Genomic DNA, 13,126 nt, shown 5'->3' with positions numbered 1-13,126 from the left:
TCAAATTAAAAACATAATTTCCAAATTTAATGGGTTAAAATATGCTGGCAAATCCAGAAAATTGGCACAGTGCCATTGCAATGGAAAATTGTTTTTCCTCTAGCTTCCCAAAGCAATTCAGAGCCAATAAAATGTAGTCATTGTTTTGTGTAAAGTGTGGCAGGTAGTTTGCACTCAGCAAGGTCCAATTCACACCAACTTGGTAATGAGAACATTAGATGAGGAATTTTTCTGTACTAGGATACTTGGGGAAAGCTTCCCTGCTTTTGATCAATGTCAGGGGTTCTGTTTTATGTGGTGGCACAGTAGCGTAATGGTTAACGTAATGCTAACTGACGTAGGTTCAATTCCTGCCACTGGATCTAAGGAGATTGTATGTTCTCCCCATAATTCTGTGGGCTTCCTCCAGGTGCTCCAGTTTCCTCCCACATCCCAAAGACGTACAGGTTAGAGTTAGCAGGTTAGTTGGTCAAATGGGTTTAATTGGGCAGCCTGGGCCTGAAGGGCTGGAAGGGCCTGTATCTTAAAAAAAAATAAAAATAAAAATTATCCACCTGAACGGGTGGACGGGGCTGCAGTTTAACCTGCAGTCAAGAGTCACTTAATCTGACTTAAAAGACTTGATATGACTTGCTTCAACGCTGGTTTCCGAAAGACAAATCCTCTAAACGTGCAGTAATCTTCTGCAAGCACAGGTATGATGTTGTAATGCTCCACCTTCATAATCTGCACAGATTCCCATTGTCTTTTGCCCCACATTTGCCATTAATGTTTGCAGATCAATGGTTGGAATGAACCTTCCTGATTTATTCTTGTGTATCCACTACAGATGTTACCGGACTTGAAAGCAGACAACCAGCGACTGAAAGACGAAAATGGAGCTTTGATCAGAGTCATCAGCAAACTTTCCAAGTAAATGGGATTCTAATTGCTGTTGTTGCCATTGTCTAAAAGCTCTGAACTCGTGTTGTCAGCTGGGTGGATCAAAAGGAGCTGGAGAGCCCAACCCGAAGAAATTTCTTGTACAAGCCTGTTCAATGTCTATATATGGATATCTATATTTATATTTACATATAAATGTACGGCCATTTTAACAGATACTGCTGAAGAAATGAAATGCCTGATACTCTTGTTTACAGTGGAAAGAGGAAGACGTTTGAAAGGCAGATGCGCCTCTGTAACTAAACCAGAAAGCCTTACTTGTACATAAAACATCGTCAAACTGCTTATATTACAACAGACGGTTTAAAAAATCAACATGATTTAACTGTGCCACAGAACTATTGTTTTCCTCCTTTGCACGCTTAAGAGTGTTTAATATGTGCTTAACCACCCATGTGCCAGTTCAGGTTGGGACAGTATTCGCAGAACCATCTGTGTTGCAAATCCAAGCCCTATAGTGGCAAGTAACAATTTGTCCCTCTGTATTGATCAGATAGATTTGGTGAAACATTTGCTTTCACTGTTTGTGCAATATGCATTTCTTTAAGATGCTTTAACAAGTCAGTTGAAGTAGATATATTTTACAAAAAGATTATCTTGGCCTTCACAATTTTTAAGTCTAGCGTAAATTCTTGGATAATCTGTAGCCTTCATTTTCATTTTAGCAGGTACTGAGTGTGTGTATGTGTGTGCGTGTGTGTGTATATATACTGTTTTAAGTTTCAGCGCACCATGTATGCGTAATGACTACATAAAACGGATTACTCCAAGGGGCATCGTTGTAATGAAAATGAGTTTTTTAAGGCTTAAAAAGTGCTTATTCATGAAATGATTTATTGGAAGTGTGATGTCCTGAAGGGTAAACGGTACATTTGATGTAGGATTTCAATATTCACAGATGTAAAAACGTGCATCCGAGATCCATGAGAGGTTTCTCGCTCTGTGATACGCATACTGTAAGTCACACCAGAGCTGTAAGCTCTTGCCAAAGTAATATCACACAAAAAAAACAATTATTTGCTTGGAGAAGTACATTACGGTGTTCACAAACTTTTCAGTTTTGTATCCGGGATGGCTGACTGCAAGAGATACTGATTGTTGGAAAATCATTGTGACAAAGTCCAGAAATCAGAATGCACTTCCTATTTTTTTGGTGGCCTTTTAAAGTGAACTCTCTGACCATTCGACCAATATTGTGCATCACCCCTCATTTATTCTGACTATATATTTAAACATCTGTGTGATTTCATATGGCACATTTAATGTCAAAATAAACCACTGAAGAGTTCAAACTTGCTGAGTGATTGTACATTGTAAAACTTGCAGTAACTATTGTATTATCATTAAATATATTGTATTAAATGTGAATTTATACCCCTTCATAAAAACACCAGGATTCTTGTGTTGCATTGCTTATTGTGATCTGGTATGCTGGGCATTTTGCATTCAACATCTTTCAGGCATGATAGCTGTCCAATTGTTGTAATGTTGGTGTGGTATCGGACTCTTCCTACCAATCTCAGGAGTTGGATTTTATAAAGGTACGAAGAAAACTGGGCTTTCCCGTTCAAACAGTAAGAGCCAATTGTTTGGCAAAGACAGAGTTTAGTGGTAGCAGAGGGTTTAAATGCTGGTTCAGCACCAGGTTCTGCGTGTGTGACTGACTGATCAAGTAGCGCAGTGTGATCCAAATTTCAAGCGCATGTCCACAAATATAATAGGCATTTCTGCAGAATGTCAGTGTTTTATATTTCGGTTATTTATTCTTTATATTGGAATCCATGATTTGGCCTGTGTGCTGTGTCAAGTTTTATTGGTAGTTATTGAGCAGACAGTGCATCTGCATGAAGTCGACTGCAAAAGCTACCAACTTTTTTTGAAAAATGTATTTTGACATATATTAATAAAAATTAAAATGTTAACATAGTGCTATTTATTTGATTGTGAACTGAATAATGAGGTGTATTATCTACGGTAGCGTTCATGGGTGCTTCACTGATCTGGGGAGTGAGGTTCAGATTCCTGTTACAGAGCATGGAATTAAGGTAACTGCGAAAACAACATGGCTGTGTTTGTAAAAGTCTTTCTGTGGTATCTGTGTGATCCCCTACCAGCTGTCCCAAAATGCAACCCTTAGAACTCGATCCCATACTGATCTGTTATTTTTTTTGTTGGTCTCTGCTTGAATTTCCATGAACTTAAGTGCAGATCAAGGATCAACTTCATTTGCCATGTATATTTACATGTACAGTGAATTCCAGGTTCATTGCGCCATCAGTTAATCAGGACACTGTTTATTTGGAACAACTCTTAGACAAAAACTAAATCGAGAAAATAACCAGGATTCCCTTTGTTTATATGAAATACTATGCCATTTAATTGAGACAGGAGACTTGCCAAACAGTCTCTAACTAGTGTCAGTTGCATGTACTTGCATAGTTGTTAGACACGACACTGTGTGTAGAGCAATGAGTTCCTAAATAGCGTAAGTTGCATGTGTTTGTATTCAAAAAGCAGTCATTTTTGTCACTGATATTTGGTGAGAAATAAGCGGTAAGACAATTTGGAGCTGTTTTGCTCACTGTGGTTTCAAGCATTCAGGCTTGAAGATGCCAGAAACAGTTGGGAGTGAAAATAAAATAATTTCATTACTTCAAGTTAGGAATTATAAAGAATTTAAAGGTTTCAGCAATTATCTTGAATGAAGCATTGTATGAACGCAGTCCATTATCTGCGTTAGGAGTCTGTACTGACTTTGTTCATTTATAGTCAATCAAAAGAACATGGCAGATGAATTCCTCTGACGATGGTAGTTTGGCTTTTTTTTAATTCCTTTTAACTATTTCCATGAAACTTCAGCTAATTGGGACAACTACTTAATTGGGCCAAAATGTACAAATGTGTTCCAATTATCTGGAATCCACTGTATTAGGAATTTGCTTTGGGGTGTTGGCATGACATGTATTAAGCAACATTCAACAATTATTTTAAAAAATTATGTTAAAAAAAGTTAAATTACAGATGTAGAATAAAATGTGCATAACTTCATAAATACCAGCAGGTTTTCATAAAAAACAGCATTATGAAAAGTGGGTTAAAGTGTTTACAGTACATTGCAGTGACAGGGGTAATGGATAGAGGGGATGAGGGAGTAACTAGAATAATTGATCAGATTAAGATGGGTTGGTAGTAGCCGGAGAGCTTTCCAGAAGGGTGCTTTTGGAAAAGACAGTTTGCTGGGTGGGTAGTGTCCATCATGAATTTTCCTACCAGCTTCTTTGTCCTGAGCACATACAAGTCCTGTAGTGATGGTGGTCTGCAGTCAATGACTTTTTCTGCTGACCTAACAGTTCGCTGTAGCTTTCGTATATTGTGAGAAGACATGGCATCAAACCAGACAGTAATGGGCAATTTTCTATAATGACAGTGTAAAATTACACCAGTTCTTGTAGGGAAGATGGAATTTTACCAACTGCCACAAAAAGTATATTCATTGCCTGATCTGGTCCAGGTTGTTATTCCAAACTGCATCTCAATGGGGTGTAGATGTTCCATTAGTGAGTTAACTTTAGTTGTCTTTGATACCCCACCATCGGCAGCCAATATGTGTATTTCTATAGATGCATGGTGGAGAGTACACTGCTTGCATCATGGTCTGGTGTGGAAATAGAAAGTGGTGGATACAGCCCAGTCCATCATAAGCAAAGCCCTCCCATCAATGAGTACATCTATGAGGACTGCTGCCACAAGAAAAGAGCATACATTATTGAGGACCCCACCATCTAGGCCATGAAGTTTTCTCACTACTGCCATTGGGAAGGAGGTACAGGAGCCATTGGTCCCACACCACCAGGTCCAAGAACAGTTATTTCCCTTCAACCATCAGGTTCCTGAACCACGCTGAGCTGGTTACACAACCTGTGGACTCGTTCTCAAGGACTCTACAACTCATTCTCAATGTTATTTATTATTATTATTTTTGTTTTGCTTTTTGTATTTGCACAATGTCATCTTTTGCACATTGGTTGTGTGTCTGTTTTTGTGTATGGCTTGTCTTTGATATTGTATTTCTTTGTATCTACTGTGAATGCTCACGAGAGAATGAATCTTGGGTAGTATATAGTGACGTATGTACTTTGATAATAAATCTATTTTTGAACTTTGAACTTTTGAACATGCATGCACTTTTATAATGACTGCTTTGAACCTTGAACCTTTCTCCTCGTTCTTTCCCGCTTCTGTTCCATCAACTTTGCTCTGGTTTTTCTCCCAATCTCTCCTTTGCACCGGTCACTCTTTTCATTCATTCCCTGCCCCTCCACTGATCTGGCTTCACTGTATGTCCCAACCCCAACCTCATTGCCTCCTGCGGATGATGGAAGAAGTCGTTCATTTGAAAGCCGCATGCTTTCCCTGCCACCTCAAAAAACTAAGCCTGCTTTTATCCCACACAAAATGCTCGAGGAATTCTTGTCTTGGCTGTCAAATAATGCAAAGTTGAGTTCATTGTCAGCTACTTTTATGTGTATTAGGAATTTGCTCTGGTATGTTGGTCAGGGTGTGATGTGCAACAAAAAGTTCAGGAATCAAAAGGTTGAGTATGGTGCGACTTATGTCCTGAGCTGCGTATATTTCAATGCAAGGCATACCATAGAAAGGCAGATGAGTTCAGGGCATGGATCAACACATGGAATTATATTGTAGCCATTAGTGAGACTTGGTTGCAGGAGGGACAGGACTAGCAGCTCAATTTTCCTGGGTCCATTGTTTTAGATATGATTAAAGGGGGAGGGTTGGTGTTACTGGTCAGAGAAAATGTCACTGCAGTGCTCAGTAAGGACAGGCTGGAGAACTCATCTGAGGCTTTATGGGTGGAACTGAGGAGTAAGAAAAGTATGACCATGTTAATGGGGCTATATTATGGGCCACCCAAAAGTCCATGGAATTTAGAACAAATCTGCAGAGAGATCACAGACTGTTGCAAGAAACATAAGGTGGTGATAGGTGATTTTTGACTTTTCCACATATTGACTGGGACTCCCATACTGCAAAAGGACTAGATGGGATAGAGTTTGTCAAGTATGTTCAAGAAAGTTTCCTTAATCAGTATGTAGAAGTCCCAATGAGAGAATGTGCGATACTTGATTGGCTGCTAGGGAAGACAGGGCAGGTGACAGAAGTTTGTGTAGGGGAACACTTTGCATCTAGTTGCGTAATGCCATTAGTTTCAAAGTAAATACGCAGAAAGATAGGTCTGATTCACAAAGTGAGATTCTAAATTGGAGAAAAGTCAATTTTGATCGTATCAGAAAGGATTTGGCAAGTGTGAATTGGGATAGAATGATTTCTGGCAAAGGTGTACTCAATAAGTGGGAGGCCTTCCGAGGTGAAATTTTGAGACTGCTAGGCTTGTATGTGCCTGTCAGAATAAAATGTAAAAAAATAACAGGTTTGGCGAACCTTGGTGTTTCAGAGATATTGAGGTCTTGGCTAAGTTTTTAAAAAGTACATAGCAGGTGTAGGCAGGTAGGAAGAAATGAGGTACTTGAGTATAAGAAATCCAAAAGAACACTTGAGAGAAATCAGGAAAAGCTAAAAGAAGGCAGCAGGTTGCTCTAGCAGACAAGGTGAAGGAAAATGTTAAGAGCGGAAGGATTGCAAGGGACAAAACTGGTCCCCTGGAAGATCAGAATGGTAAATTTATGTGTGGAGCCAAAAGAGATGGGGGAGATTTTAAATGGAATTCCTGCAGCTGTATTTACTCAGGAGATGGACACAGAGTCAACAGAAATGAGGCAAAGCAGCAGCGAGGACATGGACCCTATACAGATTACAGAGGCGAAGGTGTTTGCTATCCTAAGGCAAATTAGGGTGGATAAATCTCCAGGGTCTGACAAGGTGTTCTGTCGGACCCTGTGGGAGGCAATTGCAGATGCCCTGGCAGAAATATTTAAATCATTCTTAGCGATGGGTGAGGTTTCAGGAGGATTGGAAGATAGCTAGGTTTCCGCTGTTGAAGAAAGGTTCTAAAAATAAACCAGGAAATCATAGAGCGGTGAGCCTGACATCAGTAGTGGGGAAGTTATTGGAAGGTATTCCAAGGATACGAGTACTGTACTCGGATTAAGGATAGTCAGCATGGTTTTGTGAATGGTAGGTTGTGTCTAACCAATCTTGGAGTTTTTTGAGGAAGTTTCCTGGAAAGTTGTTGAAGACAAGGCAGTGGATGTTGTCTACATGAACTTTGACAAGGTTCTGCATGGGAAGTTGGTCAAGAAGGTTGTTGTTCAGCATTCAAGATGAGTAGTAAATTGGATTTGACATTGGGTTTGTGGGAGAAGCCAGAGAGTCATAGTAGGTGGTTGCCTCTCTGACTGGAGGCCTGTGACTAGTGGAGTGCCACAGGAATCAGTGCTGGGTATGTTGTTATTTGTCATCTATATCAACGATCTGGATGATATGTGGTTAACTGGATCAGCAGATTTGCAGATTACACAAGTTTGGGGGTATAGTGGACAGTGAAGACTCATGGCTTGTAGCAGGAACTGGGGCAGATGAAAAAATGGGCTGTAAAATGGCAGATGGAATTTAATGCAGACAAGTGTGATGTGTTGCACTTTGGTAGGACCAACCAGGGTAGGTCTTATGCAGTGAACCGAGGAGTGCGGTAGAACAAATGGAACTAGGAATACAGGTCCATTATTCATTGAAAGTGGCAGCACAGGTAGATAGGGTTGTAAAGAAAGCTTTTAGCACAGTTGACTTCATGTTATGTTGAAGTTTTATGAGGCATTGGTGATGTCTAATCTGGAGTACTGTGTACAGTTTTGGTCGCACCATTTGTAAAAAAAAAAGCTGAAAGTGAAAAGAGAATGGCTTCTACAACAGGATAATGAACCTAAACACACCTCAAAATCCACAATGAACTACATTCAAGAGGTGCAAGCTGAAGATTTTGCTATGGCCTTCACAGTCCCCTGACCTAAACATCATCGAGAATCTGTGGATAGACCTCAAAAGAGCGGTGCATGCAAGATGGCCCAAGAATCTCACAGAACTAGGAGCCTTTTGCAAGGAAGAATGGGAGAAAATTCCCCAAACAAGAATTGAAAGACTCTTAGCTGGCTATAAAAAGCGTTTACAAGCTGTGATACTTGCCAAAGGGGTGTTACTAAGTACTGCTATGCAGGGTGCCCAAACTTTTGCTTTGGGCCCTTTTCCTTTTTTGTTATTTTGAAACTGTAAAAGATGGAAATAAAAGTTTTCTTACTTAAAATATTAAAGAAGTGTGTCATCTTTAACTTCATGCCTTTTGGAAATCAATTAATCTTTTACTCGCTTAGCTATTCACAGTAACAGAAATTTTGACCAGGAGTGCCCAAACTTTTGCATGCCACTGTATTTCAATCCAAGAAGTATCATAGAAAAGGGATAATAATGCTGAAGATGGGGTAGATGGTTTAGAAACAGAGGCAATGTGTAGTGAGGGGATGCTGTTAATCGGGCAAAATTGCAGTCAGCAGGATGAGTTGCTACGTAAAAGGTGGACAAAATCAATGGGTGAATACAGGACTGAAGGTGTTATATTTGAATGCACAGTACATGGAACAAGGTAGATGGACTTGCAGCACAGCTGCAGATTGGCAGATATGATTTTGCAGGCATCACTGAATCATGGCTGGGGAAAAAAAGATTATAGCTGGGAGCTTAATATCCAAGGATACCATTGTATCAAAAGAGCAGGCAGGAGGGAGGGGGATGGGGGTGGCATGCTCTGTTGGCAAACAATGAAATCAGTCATTGGAAGTAACATGGTTGGTAGGTGTTGAATCATTGTGAATAGAGTTAAGGAACTGCAAAGGTAAAAAGACCCTGATGGGGATTGCGTACAGACCCCCCAAACAGTAGTAGGATGTAACCTACAGATTACAACAGGAGATAGAAAATGCATGCCCAAGGGGCAATGTTACAATAGTTATGGTGGACTTGAATATGCAGGTAGATTGGGGAAATCGATCTGGTGCTGGGTTCCAGGAGGGGAGTTTCTAGAGTACCTTCCAGACAGCTTTTTAGAACAGCTCATGGTTGAGCCCACGAGTAGATCAGCAATTTGGGATTGGATGTTGTGCAATGAACCGGAATTGATTAGAGAAGTTAAGGTAAAAGAACTCCTGGTGATAAGAGATCATAATGATCGAATTCACCCTGAAATTGGGAATTACAGAGGCATGAGAGGAGTTAGTAAGAATTGATTGGAAAAGAATGATGGCAGGGCAGCAATGGCTGGAATTTCTGGAAGCAATTTGGAAGGTACAGGATGTATACATCACAAAGAGGTAGATGCATACTAAAGGAAGGATGACATAACTTGTGGCTAATGAGAGGTCAAAGCCAACATAAAAGCCAAAGAGAAAGCTTATGATAGAGCAAAACTTAGTGGGAAGTTAGAGGATTGGGAAGCTTTTAAAAACCAACAGAAGGCAATGAAAAAATGTCATCAAGGAGATAAAGCTGGAATTTGAAATTAAGCTAGTTAATAATGAGGTTACCAAAAGTTTATTCAGATACAAAGTGTAAAAAGGAGAGGGAAGAGCTGGGAAATGATGCTGGAGAGGTAGTAATGGGGGTCAACAAAATGGCAGATGAACTGAATAAGTATTTAGTGCCAGTCTTCATGTGGAAGACACTAGCAGTGTGTGAAGTTACCATAACTAGAGAGAAGGTTCTTGGGAAACTGAAAGGTCTGAAGGTAGATAAATCACCAGGAGTAGATGGTGTACACCCCAAGGTTCTGAACAAGGTGGCTGAAGAGATTGTGGAGGCATTAGTAATGATCTTTCAAGAGTCACTAGATTCTGGAATGGTTCTGGAAGACTGGAAAATTGCAAATATCACTCCACTCTTCAAAAGGGAGAGAGGCAGGAAACTAGGCCAATTAGTCTGACCTCTGATGGGAAGATGTTGGAGTCTATCATTGAGGATGAGGTCTAAGGGTACTTGCAAATATATGATAAAATAGGCTGTAGTCAGCATGGTTTCCTCGAGGGAAAATCTTGCCTGATAAGTCTGCTGGAATTCTTTGAAAAAATGACGAGCAGGATAGACAAAGGAGAATGGGTTGATGATGTGCCCTTGGATTTTCAGAAAACCTTTGACAAGGTGCTGCATGTGAGGCTGCTAAACAAGCTATGAGCCCATGGTATTACAGGAAAGATTCTAACATGGATAAAGCAGTGGCTGATTGGTAGGAGGCAAAGTGTGGGAATAAAGGGACCCTTTTCTGAATGGCTGACAGTGACTTGTGTTCCACAGGGATATGTGTTGGGACCAATTCTTTTTCCATTATATATGTAGCCCCCAGTAAGCCTCAGGCTCGCTTAGCTCACTTTTGTTTAGGGGGAGCAGCCTTCGGTCTCGTCAAACTGGGTAATCAAGTTTGTGTAGATGCTGTGTGATGTACCCCACCACGCCAAATAACAGACAGTACACCATATGTGATAAATGATTCCACTTCATAACTCTTACTTTGACTATGTAGATAGTAAAGGAACAAAATAAGAACTGTTTAACTGTTTTAAAAGAAGAAAAAGGTGCCATTATTATTGACCAGTTTGTGCACACATCGTTGGAGCTCTTACAGAACCGGGTCCCCCTTCCTTCCGTTGATGTCCTCCGAACTCTGCCGACCCATGAATGGGACCACCCTCGGTGATTGACCAAACGCTCTACTTGAGTATGTCTGTGTCTCCTCTCCTCGCTGAAGACCTTGGGCCTCGGACTCCCGCTCGGGGTCCATCCATTCAGTCTTACAGCATTGCATCTCCTCTCTCTGTCCCCATCCGCCTTCTCCCCAAAGACCGTGAAAACAATAGCTTACAGACACACAAGAAAGAATAACATCTATCCCAATTGGTTAGCAAATGAATACAAGTCTCGTTGTCAGTAATTAAACCCAAACAAGCTGCTAGAGAGACAACCACTGTCTCAGCAGTTAACATCACAGAGAAGCCATTTTATTAGCCTTAGCAATAGCATAAAAGAAGAAACCCCTTATCTATGTGAATGATTTGAATAATGGAATTGATAGCTTTGTTGCAAAGTTTGCAGACGATATGAAGATCAGTGGAGGGACAGGTAGTTTTGAGGAAGTGGAGAGGCTACAGAAGGACTTAGATTAGGACAATGGGCAAAGAGATGGAATACAGTGTCGGGAAGTGTATGGTGATGCACTTTGGTAGAAGAAATGAAAGGGTTGACTATTTTCTAAATGGAGAGAAAATATTTTTTAAAAACTGGGGCACAGAGGGATCTGGGCAACACTCACAACATGCTGGAGGAACTCAGCAGGTCGGGCAGCATCCGTGGAAACGATCAGTCAACGTTTTGGGCCTGAACCCTTCGTCAGGACTGAAGAGGGAAGGGGCAGAGGCTCTATAAAGAAGGTGGGGGGAGGGTGAGAAGGAGAAGGCTGGTAGGTTCCAGGTGAAAAACCAGTAAGGGGAAAGATAAAGGGGTGGGGGAGGGGAAGCAGGGAGGTGATAGGCAGGAAAGGTGAAGAAGGAATAGGGGAAAACACAATGGGTAGTAGGAGGAGGAGGAACCATGAGGGAGGTGATAGGTAGCTGGAGGAGGGGGCAGAGTGAAATAGGGATAGAGGAAGGAAGGGGGAGGGAATTACCGGAAGTTGGAGAATTCTATGTTCATACCAAGGGGCTGGAGACTACCTAGACGACATATGAGGTGTTCTTCCTCCAACCTGAGTTTAGCCTCATCATGGCAGTAGAAGAGGCCATGTATGGACAAATCTGAATGGGAGTGGGAAGCAGAGTTGAAGTGGGTGGCTACTGGGAGATCCTGTCTGTTGTGGCAGATGGAGTGGTGGTGCTCGACAAAGCGGTCCCCCAATCCAACTTCCGGTAATTCCCTCCCTCTCCCTTCCCCAATCCCTATTTCACTCTGCCCCCTCCCCCAGCTGCCTATCACCTCCCTCATGGTTCCGCCTCCTTCTACTACCCATTGTGTTTTCCCCTATTCCTTCTTCACCTTTCCTGCCTATCACCCCCTGCTTCCCCTCCCCCGCCGCCCCTTTATCTTTCCCTTTACTGGTTTTTCACCTGGAACCTACCAGCCTTCTCCTTCCCACCCTTCCCCCACCTTTTTTATAGGGCCTCTGCCCCTTCCCCCTACAGTCCTGACGAAGGGTTCCGGCCCGAAACGTTGACTGATCGTTTCCACGGATGCTGCCTGACCTGCTGAGTTCCTCCAGCATGTTGTGAGTGTTGCTTTGACCCCAGCATCTGCAAATTTTTTTGTGTAGAGGAATTTGGGAGTCCTTCTGCAGAATTACCTAAAGGTTAATTTGCAGTTTGAGTCTGTGGTGAGGAAGGCAAATGTAATGTTAACATTTCTTTCAAGAGTACTAGTCTATCAAAGTAAGAGTATAATGTTGAGACTTCAAAAAGCATTAGTGAGGCCTCACTTAGAGTATTGTGAGCCATTCTGCGCCCCTTAGAAGGGATGTGCTGAAACTGAAGAGGTTCACGAAAATGATTCCAGGATTGAATGGCTTGTCATATGAAGAGCGTTTGATGGCTCTGGGCCTGTATGCACTAGATTTACGAAGATTTGATGGGTGACCTCATTGAAATGTATTGAATAGTGAAAGACCTTCATAGAGTCAAGTTCTGGTCAAGATGGCACCTACGTACAATGTTCTCTCGGTCCACATCTTCTAGATAGATCAGGAAAGTATATACTTCACTTCTTTTTATGTCTTTTATGTTTGTTTTTAGTCTTGTATGTAATTATGGAACTGTTGGAGCTTATGATTTGCTGTTTGGAAAAAGTTTGGATGTTCCAGCATTCTGCAGTCTCCAAGAGGATTCTGGGAGGCTCAGGCAGCGCGAGCGAACTTCATGGCAGGCAGGCTGTGGGATGGCGTGTGATCAGATGTTTGACTGCATTTCGAATGCAGAAGTTTGGGGATCATTTGGGTGTGTCACTGCTCTGCAGTCTGCAGGAGACAGAGGCAGTGTGCACGAACATAGTGAGCAGGCTGCGCAATGGTGGGGAGGGGAAGAGAGCAAGCTGATGTTTGACTCCATTTTGCTGATTGAAGCATTTAGGCAAGTGCAAAGGGTGAGTGAAAGCTGCCTGTCTTTTAATTGCTCTGTACCAGAGAGTG

The 13,126-nt window shown here is 41.7% G+C and overlaps 1 protein-coding gene across 7 annotated transcripts in view; it reads left to right on the top strand.

The window, feature by feature from the left end:
* The window catches only part of ppp1r12a (protein phosphatase 1, regulatory subunit 12A), a 245,638-nt gene extending 240,530 nt beyond the window's left edge, over positions 1-5,108 (top strand). For 3 of the 7 annotated variants that reach the window (XM_072268194.1, XM_072268200.1, XM_072268199.1), the window contains one exon: positions 830-898. Coding sequence is in view for 2 of the 7 variants with exons in the window: in XM_072268197.1 (XP_072124298.1) it covers positions 830-916 (87 nt within the window). In the remaining 5 variants the exon portion in view is untranslated. Of the gene's footprint in view, positions 1-829 lie in introns of all 7 variants that reach the window. The other 4 variants (XM_072268197.1, XM_072268196.1, XM_072268198.1 and 1 more) reach the window with 2 other exon arrangements.
* The last annotated feature ends 8,018 nt before the right edge of the window (positions 5,109-13,126 follow it).

Source organism: Mobula birostris, chromosome 9, assembly GCF_030028105.1.
Source record: "Mobula birostris isolate sMobBir1 chromosome 9, sMobBir1.hap1, whole genome shotgun sequence".
NCBI classification, from domain to species: domain Eukaryota; kingdom Metazoa; phylum Chordata; class Chondrichthyes; order Myliobatiformes; family Myliobatidae; genus Mobula; species Mobula birostris.
This window is presented reverse-complemented; position numbering and strand designations above follow the sequence as displayed.